Source organism: Narcine bancroftii, chromosome 2, assembly GCF_036971445.1.
Source record: "Narcine bancroftii isolate sNarBan1 chromosome 2, sNarBan1.hap1, whole genome shotgun sequence".
Lineage (NCBI taxonomy): Eukaryota > Metazoa > Chordata > Chondrichthyes > Torpediniformes > Narcinidae > Narcine > Narcine bancroftii.
In genome coordinates this window covers 81,854,390-81,874,384 of record NC_091470.1, presented here as the reverse complement: position 1 = coordinate 81,874,384, position 19,995 = coordinate 81,854,390, and the positions used below count along the sequence as shown (strand labels likewise).

Here is a 19,995-nt window from a genome sequence, read left to right as displayed (position 1 = left end):
CAGAACTCAAAACATTAATTAAATATGCTCTGTGCATGCCAGTGCGGCTTAGTACCTCACTCTTTTCCTTGGCACGTTGCAAGATTCGCTCCTCAATTGTTCCCTTGCAGATGAGTCGATACACAGTTACCTGCTTGGTTTGACCCAACCTATGAGCTCGATCCATAGCTTGCTGATCCACTGTTGGATTCCAATCATTGTCATAAAATATAACCTGAAATGAGAGATAATGACCAAATGAAATTCACATATTACCTTGTGTTAAAGAACCATTGACCTTGACAAGTCAGTTATTTGTATAATTCTTCAGATAAGTTGTACAAGGATTAATCAATAATTTCCTAGTTACTTATCAACTTGAATAACTTTAGCAATATCATGAGATTTAAGCATGCGATCTTACACATGAAGATATGATGTAGCCTTATTATAGCACATATTCATGGAAAAGATATTTGTCCTTCCCACAGTGTTGGGCTATCTCTGCTCCAGAGAACGAGGTTGCTGCTGCTGCCATGTAGGTCCGAGGTTCCCGCTCCTACTTGGGACAATAAGTTTGTCACTCCAGCCCAATAGGCAGAGGTTCCTGCTCCTGCCTAGTAGGCTGAAGTTTTTTTTTAAACTTTTTAAAAAACTTGTTAATTTACAGTTTTGGTGATTGGTGTGTTTTAAAAAATTTTTGGGTTGTTGCTGGGAGGTGCAGACAGCCCGAAAATGGGAGTTGGCTTATAAGCTGGATATACCATAAAACTATTCAAATGAGGCCAAAATATACAAGTATTTTTCTTTGTATTAAATTCATTGAGCTATTAAATTGTCACGAGAATAATATTGAGAATTATATATCATTTTTATCTTTTTAATAATGGTTCAAATTTTTTACTTTATCATATACCTTTTAAAATTGCACGAGAAATTTTAAAAGAAATTTTTTTTTGGTTGTAGTCATAATAGAATTAAGTATTGTTTGGAAGTGCTGATTATATTTACATTAACAGGTATGGAGCGAGAGATAACATGTCCTACAGGAAGATTTATTTGGGTGCAAGATTTGTTTTGAGAACTTGTTGTTGACATATTTAGAAGCTGTTTGGCTTTAGGGTTGGAGGGAGGGTGTGGGGTTGTTTCCTCAAGATTGTTATGTCTTTAGGAATCTATACAAGTTCTGATCTTGTAAGGGTTATTTACAATTTATCACTAGTTTCAAATTTTTGCCTCAAGGCTGATACCAGGAGTCTGGATATTATGAAAAAGTATGGATAATTCTATTAATTTCCTTAGTTGAAATGTAAAGGGTTTGAATCATCTGGTTAAGAGAAGAAAAATGTTTTCACATGTTAAACAACTTAAAGCTACTATTGTATTTTTACAAAGAAAGCATATTTGTAGTTGTGATAATTGCCGCCTCATTAAAGGTGGAGGGGCAGCATTTTCATTCGACTTTTCATGCTCAAGCCAGGGGAGGGCCTCAATTCTTATTAATCAAATAAGAATTCATCACAAGGTTGTAGCAGATACAAATAGTTGTAATGTCACTGTTTCCGTGAAATTGTATAACAAAATGATGGTTTTTGCTAATATTTATGCCCTTAATGTAGATGATGTGCATTTTAATTGTTGGTTAGATTCTGTTTTAGATTGCTCATCTCTTATCCCTACCACAACTAATAAATCTTCCTCATTAATTCATTTTCTTTTTAAAATCAAATTATGGTATTTCTAATGTTTGGTGTTATCTTTATCCAAATAGGAGAGAGAATTCTTTCTTTTCACACTTTTATTGCACTTATTTGCGAATTGATTATTTTCTTATTGATAATCAACTGATCCTACTGACTTGTTTTTGTAATTATCAGAGTATAGTAACATCAGATCATGATCCTATTGTTTTATCTATGACTCTTCCTGGCCTCCCTCAAATAAAAAGATACTGGTGTTTTAATTTGACTTTACTAACAGATAATGATTTTGTGAAATTTATGAAGGAGCAGATAACTTTTTTTGATACAAATACTTCATCAGAAACTTCTAGTTTGATTGTTTGAGATGCTTTGAAAGCTTTTCTGAGGTGGAAAATTACTTCTTATACCGTGATATAAAAAGGAAGGCCAATAAAGAAATATTAGAATTAGTAAATCAAATTTAAAATCTTGAATTATATAAAAAACAAGTTGAACTTCAAACTAAATTTGATCTTTCAACATATCCGATTGAATGCCAGCAGTTGAAGAGTAAGAGTCAGTTTTATATTCACGGTGATAAATCTGGTAAGATTTTAGCTAATCAGTTGAGAGGTTTTGAAGCCAAGCAGAAAATTACAAAGATTCAAAAGGAGGATGGTAATACTACTACGGATCATTTTGAGATATATGATATATTCAGGAAATTTTATTCCTGACTTTATACTTTTGAAGTCACAAATGAGAGCAGTTCGATGAAGTTTCCTGGATTGCTTAAATACTTCCACGCTTTCTTTGGACGACCAAACAAGATTAGATGAGCCTATATCCAGTGGCGGATTAACTATGGTAAAACACAAAAATGCTGGAGAAACTCAGCCGGTCTTGTAGCATCCACAGGAGGTAAAGATACCCTGAAGAAAGGCTCAGGACCAAAATGAAAGTAATATATCTTTACCTCCTATGGCTGCTGTGAGACCTGCTGAGTTCCTCCAGCACTGTGATTTGACAATTCAATTTACAAATGCGAGTTTGGCTTTTCCCTTTCATTTTGCTGAGATTTTATTCAAAGCAATTTATACATTACACATTTTCTACAACTGTCACATGAATAATAACAGACCAAATACCCCTACAGCAAAGGAACAAATGAGGCTTTCCATTCATTAATCAAACTTGGTCATGCAAAATCACAGTACAACAATTATTTTTGAAGAGAAATCACTGATTTAGTTTAATATAAATCTAACAGTTAATTTAATGTGCAACTTTTTTTCTGACCCTGCTAATTTCAACAAAATGTTAAAGCAGTGGATAAAATCATTCCTGTTTGGATGTTTTGTCCTGAAATTCTGTAATGAGCCTAAATTTTGTAATTTCTAGTAATTCAATAAAAGGTTATAAGGTTAGCGGTAAAACACACATAGAAATGCTGGAGGAACACAGTCGGTCTCACTAGGTTAGTGGGTTCACTTTTATCCAGTTACTGAGACAACGCCGGCTGCACACCCCTCCCATTATTCACTAACTGCCACGGGTGTCAACAGGTAGGTACTTTGGAGTCCCTTCCTTGCACACACTGCAAATCTTCAAGCCACCGTCACCAGGTCCCAAAAATGACCACATGCATCACCGATTCTGGCCCACACTGGACATGTTAAACACAATCTTGCGGAGAGTTGTGGCTTGGACCTCCTTACCCTCCAGGCCCCTAGGTTTTAGCCTAATGCTTAATATGTTACTCCCTATATTGCAAGAGGAAATATCTGCTGCTATTTCTTCATTGCATTCTGGAAGAGTTCCAAGCCCTGATGGGTTTCCTATGGAGTTTTTCCATATCATTTTCACAATTGTTTCCCATCTCAATCAAGTTCTGCGTTATCTGATTCGTTTAAGCAGGGTAATCTCCTGGCAACATTTAATGAAGCATGTATATTTCTCATTGTAAAGAAAGATAAAGATTCAACTGAGTGCTCTTCCTACAGGCCAATTTCTTTATTACATGTTGGCTTAAGTTTTGGCCCGTAAATTAGAGAATATTTTACCATCTATCATTTCTGAAGATCAGATTGTTTTTATTAAAAACCATTACTCTTATTTTAATATACCGTGGAGCTGGCCACAGACAAGAAAGATACAGCCACCACGTTGAACATCGTTAACGACTGTTTTATTCAAATTCAGCGCATGCCTCTTTAAGGGCAGCGTGAACTTAGTCACTGCATGCGTGATGACATCATAATCATTGCCCCAGGCACATGCTGGGCAGGAAACTTGAGGCAGCGAGAAACCCTGACAGCGCCATCTTCCCATGGTTGGCCCGCCACGTGGCGTTACATGCAGGGCCAGTTCGCCATGAGAGAGTGCGCTACCACAATACATCACTTATTGGATATTTTGTACTTACCTTCTAGTGCAGTTCCTGAATGTGTTCTTTCCCTTGACATAGAGAAAGTGTTTGATCGAGTTGAATGGATGTATTTATTTATGATCTTAGAAAAATTCAATTTTGTACTATGTTTTATTACATGGGTTAAATTATTGTATTCATGGTCTATGGCTTCAATTCTCACTAATTTTCAACAGTCACAACCTTTCGATCTCCAACAGGGAAATTCTTTAAATAAATCAATTTATAATCCTGTTGTCAGGCACACTGAGAGTGTAGGTGCAGTTCAGAAAACACCTTGGACTTCATGGTTTTACTCTCTCTCAAGTCCTATTCTATTCAGTCATCTGTTTCAACCTTTTTTTGCATGATTCTGATTTTCATGAATGGCACAGATTGGGTACTGAACGTTTCAAAGATCTTTTTATTGATAACAGTTTTGCGTCATTTGAACAGCTCTCTGAAAAGTTCAATTTACTAAAATTCTCATTTTTTCAGATATCCGCAAATCAGGCATTTTCTTCAATCTCAGATTGAGGCACCCTGAGTCACCTGACGCGAACATTGCTGACGTAGTTTTTAATTTACAACTTTTAAGCAAAGGTTTAATATCCATTATTTATGATAAATTGATGGATTTAATTAAAATTAAAATGCCTGGGAATAGGATTTAAACCTTTCATCATGGGACGAGGTTTGGGATTGAATTATTAAGCTGGTCAATACTTCACGTTTTATGTGCCCGTCATTGTTTGTTACAATTTAAAGTTGTACATAGGGCTTGTATGTCAAAAGTTAAATGATCTTGTATCTATTCAGATGCAAATTCTTGTTGTGATAAATGTAAGAGAAGTTTCTTTAATCTATATATTCTGGACGTGCCCTAGCCTTGAAAAATACTGCAGGGATGTGTTTCAAACTTTAGGCTCTAGATTTACATTAAGGATTAAAGATAATCTTTTGGTTTCTTTTTTTGGTTCAGCTAGAGAGGATGCGTTTGCCTCTCTTTTGGCCATATATGTGATTCTGCTTAGATGGAAGGATGCTGCTCTGCCCATCCATGCTCAGTGGCTGAGGGACATTAAGTCCTATTTAAAGTTAGAAAAGATCCATTATTCAATTAATAACTCAAATATAAGATTTTAAATGCTGTGGGGATCATTCCTGAATTATTTCCATAGGCATAATATTAAGCCGTTTTATTTCAGGAACGAAGTACATGTTTTCTTTAGCACTACAACATTGGTTTGGGGATGGGGTTTAGATACGTGATAAAATTTTCTTTTTGATAAACTTTTGTATTATGGTTGCGCTATTTTGTTGACTTATGTAATTTGTCATTATTATTGAGTATTCCATAAATGTTTTGTACATGTATGTCTATTTCTGACAAAATCAATAAAAATATTAAAAAATAATTTTAGAGATAGAGGACAGTTACAGGCCCTTCTCGCCCATGAGTCTGAATACACCCATGTGACCAATTAACCAACTAATCCCATACTTTGGAATGTAGAAGGAAACTTGAGCACCCAGAGAAAACCCATGCACAGACACAAGGAAAACTTCCAAACTCCTTACAGACAGCAGCAGATTCGAACTTGGGTTGCTGGCACTATAAAAACATTAAGCCAACCTCTAAGTTATCTGTGCTGCCCATTCGAGCAAAGAAAAAATGTGCACCATGCCAAAAACACATGCCGGACATTGGTTAGACATCAAGTTCCCTCATCGCTTTTCGAAATTCATGCATTTGCCTTGAGCTTGGAACAGAGTACTAGATAATTTTCTGATTCCTATCATCAACCTATCTTGCAGTCTCACAAAGGAGACCATTTCAACTATCATTATTTTGTACATTGGGGGGGTTGCATGAAGTTGTCCAACATGATGGAACATCCAAAATAAACCCAGAAAAAAGTCTGCAGACTTTATCTAGAAGTGGTACCTATCAGGGATTCAAGATACTTCAAAGGACCAGAAGTTTCAAGTTACAGTTTGAAACCTTTAACATGGCACATTTCAACATCCATTCTCTCTCAATGAAAACAAAACATTGAATCCCTCACCGTATCAGCAGCTGTTAAGTTGATGCCAAGACCACCAGCTCTGGTGCTGAGAAGGAAGACAAAGATATCCGTTCTGTTGGAAGGAAGACAAATAAGACGTACATGAAATACAGAGAGGTTGAGATCTGTTGAAAAGCGTCTGCCAGGAACAAGGTTGGATTCAAGATTTAAACTCACCTTTTACATACATGTCTAGATGCTGGAAAAATATCATTTCAATGAGCTAGTCCCACATTCCACCATGTGGCCCATAATATTCAATACAAAAGGATAGAATGCTGCTCAAGATACTCATGATACTTTATTATTGATAGAGACACTACCTACCTCAGTTCTTTGGCAACCACCCGCAGGGCAGAGAAAAAAAATTCTGCAAGCCACCTCACATTTACCTTAATTCTATGCCCTCTAGCATTTGCTCCTCTAATATGACATAAATGTATGCAGTATTCTGGGTAGTCTCACCAAAACCCAACATCTGTGGCAGCAAAATCTTGCTCATGTACCATGCATAAAAGGCTAAAAATGTGCTGATATTTTGCTTCCTAAAAGTAACCTGATTTTTCCCAGTATGAACATTTATAAATTAAAGGCTGAACATTTGGATATTACTCCAAGAGAATAAGCACTCAAGGATTCAAACAACTCACTCAGATCAAAATATCAGTGCAGTGTACATTTGAAAGAGATAACAAAACTATTAAGGGCTACCCTACAAGGGTCAACTTTGGAAAATGGATTAAAGATTGAATGGGGGTGGGGGGGGCAGGAGGTTTAGGTAGAATTTGTTTAAGGAGGGTAGGAGACAGAAGATTAGCATTCAGAAGGCTTGTCAATGAGCACCGATCTTGACTGAAGGCTGCCTATATGAGTTCAGCCAAAAATTAATAATCTGAATGGAGGTTTGTCCTAATTCAGGTACACATCACAGAACCAGACACTTTAGTTCACAATTACCATTTTTACCATCCATACTAATCCCATTGAGTTTTCTCCTGGAGCTCCGGTTTTCTCACCATTCAAAACATATCAGGGGTACAGGTTAATGGGAAGTAAATTGGGTGGCATGGACTCGTGGTTAAATTTAAATTGCCTGCATTATGTATTCTTTTGTGCATTTCCTGTTCAAGAGCCTGCTTAAATGCTTCTTAAATGTTTCTGATTCAGGATGACAGTGGAGTTGATGAGAAAAACCTAAAAGAAAAGTGTCAAATAATCTTGAACTACTTAAACAAATCTAAACCTGGGATGATAGGAGAAGGTTAAATAGAAAGAGTCTACTAAAATATTCAGCAAAAAATTATAGGCCAGTTAGCTGAAATTCAATGTTTGGCAAGATTCTAGAGTTCATTATTAAGGATGAGGTTATGTGGTACTTGAAGATAAATGATAAAGTATGTCAAAGTAACATGCAGGATACACAAAGAAGAGCCAGTAGATGTTGTTTACTTCAACGAGGTGTTGTACATGAGGCTGCTAAACAATATATGAGTCCATGATATAATGGAAAAAGTATCGGTACTCCCTGACTAACGACTCCAATTCACACTGAAGGATCAGTCATATGTCGGAATGAACACATGTTGGAATTGCGTACTTAACCTTGCTAGTTTGCGTTCCAGGGTCTGTAGGCTGGGCGCGGCCAACTTGATTCCAGTGTGCATGTGTGAGTTTTCGGTTGGCGCATGTGCGGTGGGTTCGTGTACTGGAGTTCAGATGGTGCATGCGCGAGAGTTAAGCGGCCTAACGATATTGAATATGCGCCCTTAACTCTTGTGCATGCATCAACTGAACTCCAATATGCAAACCGCATATATGCAAACTGTAATGGATTATAAATATTTGAGATTTTGGTAAGATTAGTGGGTTTTATATATATATATATATATATATATACATACACACACACACACACACACACACACACATATATATATATAAACACACACACACACATACACACACACACACACTTTAAAACAGATCTTATTGCAAAGACTGAAGAATTCATATTCAATAACATTGCAGGATATCTGGAGAATGTGATGCACATTTCACAAGTAGGTACTAAATGAACTGATGTCATAAAATGAATGGACAGTTGGAAGCTCTTTTCAAGGGTTTTGACAGAGTGCACTGAAAGGTCTCTACTGGGTTTTGTTTATCTAAGACAAAATCTTGACCAAGGATAAGAACTCCTGTTTGCTGAAGAAGGTGGGGGTTTTGCAAGTGAGAGAGTCACATGGTCTTTCTGGCAGTTCAGTTGAAAAGAGAGAGAGAGAGAGGGAGGGAGAGAAAACAAGCCCTCTCAGCTAGTATGTGTGACATTGAAAAGAGACTGAACAGTCACAGCTGAACCAAGCTGGTTGGAAACAGAAAGGCCCAGAGCAGTGGATGGCTGAAAGTGCTATCTGTCTGATGTTTCTCTTGGAATAAGAGGAACAGAATGGAACTCTGTGGTGGTAGCCTGAAGAAAGAGGTTACCATCTGGAAAACCCTGATGGGGGAAGTTTCAACAACGAGACCTTGAGGGAGGAGTCACGTGATGGAGTAGTGGCCGGTCGGGAAACTCCAGCCCTCTCCAGAAAAGTAAAAAAAAGACAGTGAAAAAACGAAGGCACAAACACAAAAACCAAAATAAAGTGAAAATAACGTGGAGAAAATGGCAGCGAAGAAGGAAAAGCAAAAAGCAACGGGAAGAAGAGAAGAAAGGATGTCGGAAGAAGAAGGTGAAGGCCTCACCTGTCTGAGGAGGACCGCCGTGGAGAGAGAAGCCCGCTCCCTAAGGTCAGTTGAAGCCCCGAACTCTGGACTACAAAAATGGCTCACGGAGCCAAACAAAAGTGCGCAACCGTGCAAGACAAAAATAACACTGACGGGAGGGGGGACCAGCTGAGGAGTTGATCTCCACAGCTGAAATTGACAGCCACAACAAAGCACCAAGAGGAAAACACAGAAAATAACGAGAGCAAGAAAGAAGAGAGTAAAAAGAAATCAAAGAAACAACAGATGACCAACCCAGAGGAAGAAGACCAGCAGCAAGACACTTCTAATAAATATAAGAAGACCAAAAATACCCAACAAAATAAAACAAACAAACCAACAAGAAAACCAGAAGAGACAAAGGTAAAGGACACAGATCCCGGAATGGACTCAGAAGAAGAAGAGGAAGAACACAGAGAAATGGAAGATGAAGGGAAGGGAAAGACAATGGATATATTTTTTTTTAAAGAATATATGGAATCAGTAAAAGAATTTCACAAGAAATCAGTGAAATAAAAAGAAGAGTAAAAAGTACAGAAGAAAAAATGAATAGATTAGAGATGATCATGTCAGATATAGGAAAAAGAGTGGACAAGGTGGAAGAACGAGAAACAGCCATAGAAATGGAAGTAGAGGACTTAAAAAAGAAATTAGAAGAATCTAATAAAAAAGTTAAAGAGACATAAGAGCTGTTAGCTCAGACGATAGATATAATGGAAAATTATAATAGAAGAAACAATATAAAGATAGTGGGCCTTAAGGAAGATGAAGAAGGCAAGAATATGAGAGAATTTATAAAAGAATGGATCCCCATGGTCCTAGGAAGACCAGAATTACAGGAAGAAATGGAAATAGAAAGGGCACACAGAACATTCGCCCCTAAACCACAACCACAACAAAAACCAAGATCCATTCTAGTAAAATTCTTAAGATATACAACAAGAGAAAATATATTGGAGAAAGCAATGAGGAAAATAAGAGAAGACAAAGAAACCACTGGAATACAAAGGTGAAATTTTTTTTTTCTATCCAAATATAAGTTTTGAACTCCTGAAGAAGAGGAAGGAATTTAATGCAGCAAAAACAATCCTATGAAAAAAAGGATATAAATTTATGCTAAAGTATCCAGCGGTACTTAAAATAGTTATTCCAGGGCAGCAAAACAGACTATTCTTGGATCCGGAGGAAGCAAGAAAATTTGCAGGACAACTACAAAACAGACAGAGAGAGGAAGATATGTAAAGAGAACAAAAATTGATATATATATATGTATGTGTATGTGTGTATGTATATATATAAAAAAAAATAGAATATAGGTAAGAACTAAGAAGGGAAAGAAAGGAAGTATGGGGGGAATTAAGAGAGTGACCTTTGTTGTATATGAAAATTAAAATCTTTTCTGGGGGGGTTGGGTGAGGAAGAGTTACGATCACTGCGAAATCAGTTGACGCTTGTGAGTGAATTCGCAAATCCAAATGGAGAGGGGAGATGTGGTTGCCCAACAAGGGATAAAGGGCAACTCAGGAAGGGGAGGGGATAGTGGGGTTAAAGGAATTTTAGATAGGAGAATAGGGGAAATGTTTTATGTTTTAGAAATGTTGTCTTATAAAGTGTTCAAAAAAAGAAAGCAGAAATGGATAAGAAGGAAAGGTGATGATGAGGAAACGGAAAGGAAAGATAAACAAAGTATGAAATGGCTTTGTTGAACTATATGACTTTAAATATTAATGGAATACATAACCAGATCAAAAGGAAGAAACTGCTAAATTTATTGAAAAAAGAAAAAATTGATATAGCATTTGTACAAGAAACAAACTTAAATGAAGTGGAGCGCAAGAAATTAAAGAGAGATTGGATAGGACATGTAACAGCAGCGTCATATAATTCAAAAGCTAGAGGAGTAGCTATATTAATCAGTAAAAATGTACCAATCAAAATAGAAGAGGAAATAATAGATCCAGCAGGGAGATATGTAATGATAAAATGTAAGATATATTCGGAGTTTTGGAATTTACTCAATGTATATTCACCTAATGAAGAAGATCAAAAATTTATGCAAGATATCTTTTTGAAGATAGCAGATATGCAAGGGAACATACTAATAGGAGGGGATTTCAATCTTATTTTGGATTCAAACATGGATAAAACTGGGAAAAAAATTAACAGAAAAAACAAAGTAACCAAATTTATAATTAAATCGATGCAAGAAATGCAACTTTTGGATACATGGAGGAAACAACACCCAAAGGAAAAGGAATATTCATATTATTCGGGTAGACATAAAACATACTCAAGAATAGACCTATTCCTGTTATCAGCTCGTATGCAAGACAGAGTTAGGAAAACAAAATATAAAGCTAGACTATTATCGGACCACTCACCCCCGATATTGACAATAGAGTTAGAGGACATCCCTCCAAGAATGTATAGTTGGAGATTAAACTCCATGCTACTTAAAAGGCAGGATTTTAGAGAATTAATTGAACGACAAATTAAAATGTACTTTGAAATAAATCCGGAATCAGTGAAAGATAAGTTTATACTATGGGACGCAATGAAAGCGTTCATCAAGATGAAGAAGGACTACAATCAGGAAACAGTGCAGTTGGAAAGGGAAATAGCAAATATAGAAAAAGAATTAGCAATGAAGGAAGACACAACTAAAAGAAGATAATTGGCAGATAAAAAAATAAAATATGAAACACTACAAACATATAAGTGGAGAAGAACATAATGAAGACAAAACAGAAATACTATGAACTAGGAGAAAAAGCGCACAAAATTCTAGCGTGGCAGCTTAAGACAGAACAAACTAAGAGAATGGTATTGGCATTAAGGAAAAAAGACAAGCAAATCACATATAATCCAACGGAGATTAATGAAAACTTCAGAGAATTCTACGAACAATTATATCAAACTGAAAACGAAGGGAAAGAAGACAAAATAGATGAATTTTTAACTAAAATTGAACTACCGAAATTACAAACAGAGGAACAAAATAAATTAACAGAACCATTTGAAATAGTAGAAATATAAGAGATAATAAAAAAACTACCGAATAATAAAACACCAGGAGAGGATGGATTCCCAATAGAATTCTATAAAACATTTAAAGATTTATTAATTCCTCCCCTCCTGGACGTAATCAACCAGATTGATAAAACACAAAGCTTACCAGATTCATGCAAAACAGCAATAATTACAGTAATACCAAAGACAGGGAAAGATCTACTCGCACCAGCGTCATATAGACCAATATCTTTACTTAACACAGATTATAAGATAATAGCTAAACTATTAGCAAACAGATTAGACGACTATGTACCAAAAATAGTAAATCTAGACCAAACTGGATTTATTAAAAAAAGATGAACAACAGACAATATTTGTAAATTTATTAACTTAATTCATGCAGTAGAAGGAAATAAAGCTCCAACAGTAGCGGTTGCTTTAGATGCAGATAAGGCCTTTGACAGAGTAGAATGGAATTATTTATTCAAAGTACTACAAAAATTGAGCTTACCAGAGAAATATATTAATTGGATGAATATATTAATTGAATTAATATATTAATTATATAAGGGGCCATTGGCGAAAGTGACAGTAAATGGATATATATCAAAACAATTTAACTTAAGCAGATCAACAAGGCAGGGATGCCCACTATTGCCCTTATTGTTCGCGTTAGCCATAGAACCACTAGCAGAACTGATAAGAACAGAAAACAAAATAAAAGGGATAAAAATAAAAGACAAGGAATATAAAATCAGTTTATTTGCAGATGATGTTATAGTATACTTAGCAGAACCAGAAATTTCTCTTTGGCTTGGCTTCGTGGACGAAGATTTATGGAGGGGGTAAAAAGTCCACGTCAGCTGCAGACTCGTTTGTGGCTGACAAGTCCGATGCGGGACAGGCAGACACGATTGCAGCGGTTGCAGGGGAAAATTGGTTGGTTGGGGATGGGTGTTGGGTTTTTCCTCCTTTGCCTTTTGTCAGTGAGGTAGGCTCTGCGGTCTTCTTCAAAGGAGGTTGCTGCCTCCAGCAGAACCAGAAATATCAATAAAAGAATTACATAAGAAATTGAAGGAATATGGAGAAGTGTCGGGGTACAAGATTAACGTAAATAAAAGTGAAGCAATGCCAATGAATAATGCGGATTTCTCAAAATTTAAGAAAGAATCACCATTCAGATGGCAAACGCAAGCAATGCGATACCTAGGTATACAAATAAATAAAAACCTCGGCCATCTATATAAACTCAAATATTATCCACTAATGAAAAAATAACAAGACGACTTAGAGCATTGGAAAGACTTACCACTAACACTAATAGGAAGGATAAACTGTATTAAAATGAACATTTTCCCAAGGATACAATACCTATTTCAAGCATTGCCAATACACCTGACAGAGAAATTCTTCAAGGAGTTAAAGAAAATAATAAGGAAATTTTTATGGAAAGGGGGGAAACCGAGGATAGCACTAGATAAATTAACAGAATGGTATAAACAAGGAGGCTTACAACTGCCAAACTTTAAAAATTATTATAGAGCCGCACAATTAAGATACCTATCAGATTTTTATCAAACAAGGGAAAATCCAGATTGGACTAGATTAGAACTAGATAAAATAGGGGAGAAGATATCTGAACATATATTATATAAATGGGATGAAAAATTGGTACAACGTAGGAATTCTCCAGTATTACATCATCTGCTCAATATTTGGAAGAAGATTCAAGTAGAAAGGAATAAAACAAATTACCAACTACCAAAACTAATACTGACGCAAAATCAGCTAATCCCTTTTACAATAGATAACCTTTCCTTTAGAGAATGGGAGAAAAAAGGGATCAAAAGAATAGAAAATTGTTTTTCGGGAAATAAATTATTATCCTTTGAACAAATAACTCACGATACAGTGTTGGCATACTACCAACTGAAATCCTACTTGAAGGACAAATTGCGAAGCAGTCTGAGGTTACCAGAGGGAAGTAATTTTGAATATGTGATTACAGACACAATAATAATCAAAAAATTTGTAACAAGCATGTATATTAAACTACAAGAAAAGGAGAATGAGGAAACAAATGGTAAAACTAAACAAAAATGGGAACAAGATCTAAACAAAGATAAAGAAGGAAACATGGGAGAAGTTATGCTCAGGAACTATGAGAAATACAATAAATACGAGGTTATGTATGATACAATAGAACTAGATACACAGGCTATATATTACACCTCAAAAGTTAAATAAATTGGACCCAACAGATGTTTTCGCTGTAAAAATGAAATGGGAACAACAATTCATGCAATTTGGACATGTGAGAAAGTGAAAAAATTTTGGGAAGATCTAAACCAGATACTAAATAAAATCACAAAAAGCAATATACCAAAAAACCCAGAGATCTTCCTCCTAAGTAACATAAAAAACAAAGAATTTGGACTTGATTTGGATGGTGCACAAAAAAGATTTGTTAGGATAGCCCTAGCTGTAGCAAAAAAATGTATTATGTCAGTCTGGAAATTAGAAGATAACTTGAGAATACAACAATGGTATATAGAAATGAATAAATGTATTCCATTCGAAAAAAATAACATATAATTTAAGAAATTATTATTTGAACAAATATGGGAGCCATACATGAAACATAAGAGAAAACCTACCGTGGACATCTACCACTAAAATGACAGAAGGAGAAGAGAATGAAAAGAACTGACTCAGTGGAACTTCTTGTTTGTTTTTATTGAGTGACAACATTGTTTGACGGGTTTAATGTATCGTATTTTCTGAACTTTAAATAAATGGGAGGGGAGGTAAGGAGGGAGGGAAGGGAGGAGGGAAGGGGGGGGAGAAAACGACACTGTATATATTTAAGAAGGAAAATGTATGTATCTTGATCTATATGGTTTATAGTGTGAAAAATAAAATAAAAAAAAAACGAGACCTTGAGGTGACTAATGGTGGTACCTCAGTTGTGGAAATCCTGGAACAAAAAAATTACTCTCTGCAAACCCTACAAGAACCTTCCTGAGTGGTAAACATTTACCTTTCGAGCACCAAAGCCTGGTGAACTTTATACATGTTAAATTCTGTGCACAGTATAAGAATTGCCTGCATCCGGGGAACTTGAAAGAAGAAGTGAGATTGAACTGTGAACCAAAGAACTTTTCTTAAATTTACGCACACATTACATACACGTGCGCTTAGAATTAGAAGGGGGTTGATTTGGGTTAGTTAAGTATAGAGATAAGTTGAAGTTTGATTCTGTTTTCATGTTTAAAGTTGATTAAAAATAACTTTTGTTTTAAAAACCACTTGTCTTGGTGAATGTCTATTGCTGCTGGGTTTTGGGGACCTTTAGGCTCTTAACACAACTGAAGACTCACGCGTGAGCACAGAAATCAAGATGGCCGGCGTAGCTCTGGGGTGCTGACTAACGAGGTAAGTATGCACATTTTGGCTCTTATATACTCTGTATCCCTGTTATAGTTTGTCAAATACAACATAAACTTTATATTTTTTAAATATATTTTTAAACAAACTTTTGGTTGTCTGTGCCGATGCACACAAGTTGCGTAGGTCGCAAGTTGGGGAATTTTTGTACTAGCATTGGCTTACTGGTAGAAGGCTGCCAGTGTGTTCAGCATTCTACTTCCTGGAAAAATCGGCAGGGGTTGGTGTTGGGCCCGCTACTTTTCATGTTACATGTGAATGATTTAGATGACTGAATTGTTGGTTTTGTTGCCAAGTATGCCGATGATGTGAAAATGGGTAGAAGAGCAGGTAGCGTTGAGCAAACAGGGAGTCTACAGAGGAACTTGGGAGAGGTTGGAAGAATGGGCAAAGAAGTGACAGATAGAATACAGCATAGAAAGTGCATGGTAGAAGGAATAAAGGTCTAGATGATTTTCTAAGTTGGGAAAGGATTCAGAAAGCAGAGATCCAAATGGATTTTGGAGTCCCAGTGCAAGATTTCCTTCATGTAAATTTGCAGGCTGAGTTGGTAGTAAGGAAGGGGAATGTAATGTTAGCATTTATTTTGAGAAGACTAGAATACAAATGCAAGGATGCAATGCTAAGGTTTTACAAGATGTTGATCAGACCACACTTGGAGTATTGTGGGCAGTTTTGGGCTCCATATCTAAAAAAGGACGTGCTGGGGTGGGACAGGGTCCAGAGGAGGTTTAAAAGAATGAACCTAGGATGAGAAGGTTAACATTTGAGGAGTGTTTGATGGCTCTGAGTCTGTACTCACTGGAGTTTAGAAGGATGACGTGGCGTGGGGGAAGGATCTCGTTGAAATCTACCAAATATTGAAAGAGTGGATGTGGAGAAGATGTTTCTAGTAGTGGGAGAGCCTGGAACCAGGTAGCACATTCTCAGAATAAAAGGAAGCCACTTTGTAGAACAGAGATGAGGAGAAATTTATCCACACAGGTGATGAATCTGTGGCCACAGACAACCATTGGGTAAATTTAAAGCAGAGGTAGATGGGTTCTTGATTAGTAAGGGCATCAAAGGTTATAGGGAGAAGACAGGAGAATGGGATTGAGGGGAAAGATACAATAGCCATGATTCAAATGGTGGAACACATTTGACGGGCTGAATGGCCTAATTTTTTCCCTATGTCTTATGGTCTTAACAAGCAGTGATTTGACTTTTTATTTTGGATTTGGCAACAAGGTCTCATGCTGAAATAATTAAAAACCGAGGGCACATCCTACAATCCTCCATCACCCAGGCCACACCCTCTTCATTCTGCTACAGGAGCCTAAAGGCAAGCACTCAATTGTTTTATGAACCCAAAGACACAGTCTTACTTCTCGGGCACTATCAGCATCATTTATTTATTTTTTCTTCCAGTGATGTAGTAAGATGGTATAAAATGAATGTACAACTGTGATATCTACCGCTAAACACCAAATTTCATGACTGTTCATGACAATAAATTCTGAAACAAATCCCATTCATAAAATGAAAATCATGGCATATCTTTCAATGTGCATGTTCTGAAACACGTCTATCTTCTCACAGATGAACTTTATACATGTTAAATTAATGTTTGAATCACATACCTGCTCTGGAAGTCTGCTACCATATCCCGCCTCTCAGAGATCTTTGAGGAACCATCCAGCCTCATGTAAGTATGCTGTCTGAAGACCATGTATTCCTGGAACAGGAAAATAACAGGAGATTGGCAAAAAGTATACAGGATTCCAAACCTTTGATAGCTAGTTAGAAGGCACGTTGATGGCAAGAAGCTTTGAAAAATTAACGCAGTACAGAACCACGACTAAGCATCATGACATTAACAATAGTGGTGGATTCAATAATAAGTCTTTTTCTTTGGCTTGGCTTCGCGGACGAAGATTTATGGAGGGGGTAAAAAGTCCACGTCAGCTGCAGGCTCGTTTGTGGCTGACCAGTCCGATGCGGGACAGGCAGACACGATTGCAGCGGTTGCAAGGGAAAATTGGTTGGTTGGGGTTGGGCCCCTCCTCCTTTGCCCTCTGTCAGCGAGGTGGGCTCTGCGGTCTTCCCCAAAGGAGGCCGCTGCCCGCCAAACCGTGAGGCGCCAAGATGCACGGTTTGAGGCGTTATCAGCCCACTGGCGGTGGTCAATGTGGCAGGCACCAAGAGACCTCCCCAGGCAGTCCTTGCACCCCTTCTTTGGTGCACCTCCGTCACGGTGGCCAGTGGAGAGCTCGCCACACAACACGATCCTGGGAAGGCGACGGTCCTCCACTCCGGAGACGTGACCCACCCAGCGCAGCTGGATCCTCAGCAGCGTGGACTCGATGCTGTCGACCTCTGCCATCTCGAGTACCTCGACGTTAGGGGTGTGAGCGCTCCAATGGATGTTGAGGATGGAGCGGAGACAACGCTGGTGGAAGCGTTCCAGGAGCAGAGGAACCACTGACACTGACATGGTCTTTGCCCTCAGACAGCTCCAAGAAAAGTGCAGAGAACAAAACAAAGGACTCTACATCACCTTTGTTGACCTCACCAAAGCCTTCGACACCGTGAGCAGGAAAGGGCTTTGGCAAATACTAGAGCGCATCGGATGTCCCCCAAAGTTCCTCAACATGATTATCCAACTGCACGAAAACCAACAGGGTCGGGTCAGATACAGCAATGAGCTCTCTGAACCCTTCTCCATTAACAATGGCGTGAAGCAAGGCTGTGTTCTCGCACCAACCCTCTTTTCAATCTTCTTCAGCATGATGCTGAACCAAGCCATGAAAGACCCCAACAATGAAGACGCTGTTTACATCCGGTACCGCACGGATGGCAGTCTCTTCAATCTGAGGCGCCTGCAAGCTCACACCAAGACACAAGAGAAACTTGTCCGTGAACTACTCTTTGCAGATGATGCCGCTTTAGTTGCCCATTCAGAGCCAGCTCTTCAGCGCTTGACGTCCTGCTTTGCGGAAACTGCCAAAATGTTTGGCCTGGAAGTCAGCCTGAAGAAAACTGAGGTCCTCCATCAGCCAGCTCCCCACCATGACTACCAGCCCCCCCACATCTCCATCGGGCACACAAAACTCAAAACGGTCAACCAGTTTACCTATCTCGGCTGCACCATTTCATCAGATGCAAGGATCGACAATGAGATAGACAACAGACTCGCCAAGGCAAGTAGCACCTTTGGAAGACTACACAAAAGAGTCTGGAAAAACAACCAACTGAAAAACCTCACAAAGATAAGCGTATACAGAGCCGTTGTCATGCCCACGCTCCTGTTCGGCTCCGAATCATGGGTCCTCTGCCGGCACCACCTACGGCTCCTGGAATAATAAGTATGAGCACACCAAAACTACAGCAAAAGATTTTTTCACATGTTAAAAAAAATTAATGGCATTAACTGGCAAGGTTGGCATACAGTTCGCACAATGCTATTCCAGTACCAGTCGCCCAGGTTCAAATCTGGTGCTGCCTGTAAGAAGTTTGTAGGTTTTCCCTACGTCTGTGTGGATTTCCTCCAGAAGTTTCGACTTCCTCCCACCCTTCAAAAACATACTGGGATTGTAGGGTAATTGGGCTATTTGGGGGGGAGTGGAGCATGGTCTCAAGGGACAGAAGGGCCTGTTACTAAGATGTATGTCTAAATTTAATTGCAAATTGTTTCTCAAAATTATGATCAAGGCGAAGGTTGCTACATTACTAACTTACATTTTCTAGTAAAAGAAAGATAAAAATGGCAGGGGAATAGAATCAAAGACATTCTAAAAATGAAGACAGTATTTATAGCTGTATTAACTGGATAGTTAGGATAACAGTTTCCAGTTTCAAGTCATGAGCAATTCAATAGCAATGCCATTGAAGAATGGACTGTACACTTACGCTTCCCAAGTCTCTGGTGGGTTTCTTCCGAGCTCCACAAGTTACACAAAAAAGTCTGATAAAACTTCCAACATTAAGAACTATTATGCAAATGTTATATAATTAACCTTCAATTATTGTGATTGGGCACCTTACTACTGAAGGTACAACAGGCCACATCTTCTTGGATCTGACCAGGTGCCCCAATTCAGCTTCCAAGTCTTCTCTTGGAACTTTTGGAAACTTGCATATGTAAACTTCAAATAGATTTGATTATAAACAAATATGTTTAACTAAAACACCTTAATTAAAAACCTTAAAGGGAGCACCTTTCTCCATAGGGCTCTAGCCAGCCCTGGCACAACCCAAGGGTTCAGATGCTAAATTCATCCAGCCCGACTCCTCAACGCATCAATGCTCTCCAATTTCAGATTTATTGTCAGAGTACATACATGACATCACATACAACCCAGAGATTCTTTTTTTATATGGGCAAGGCAGAATTACCACTTATTGGTAGTGCAAAAAAAAAACTGTATGCAGCGTATACATGTAAGCAAATAAAGAATTGTAAACAGATAATGAATGTAAATAAGCTGACTGTGCAGTACAGAGAGAATTTTTAAAAAATCAATAAAGTGCACAAGTAAGAGTCCTTCAATGAGCCCCTGTTAGTTTGATGCTGAGGAGTCTGATGGTGGAGGGGTAGCAGCTGTTCCTGAACCTGGTGGTAAGAGTCTTGTGGCACCTACACCTCTTTCCTGAT

At 37.8% G+C, this 19,995-nt stretch overlaps 1 protein-coding gene across 3 annotated transcripts in view; it reads right to left on the bottom strand.

Annotated features, from left to right (window-relative positions):
• The window catches only part of ino80 (INO80 complex ATPase subunit), a 282,382-nt gene that overhangs the window by 14,421 nt on the left and 247,966 nt on the right, over positions 1-19,995 (bottom strand). For all 3 annotated transcript variants that reach the window (XM_069917252.1, XM_069917251.1, XM_069917253.1), the window contains 3 exons: positions 16,982-17,076; positions 6,138-6,210; positions 56-214 (listed from right to left, as the gene is read on the bottom strand). In XM_069917252.1, coding sequence (XP_069773353.1) covers positions 56-214; positions 6,138-6,210; positions 16,982-17,076 — 327 coding nt within the window. The remainder of the gene's footprint in view (positions 1-55; positions 215-6,137; positions 6,211-16,981; positions 17,077-19,995) is intronic.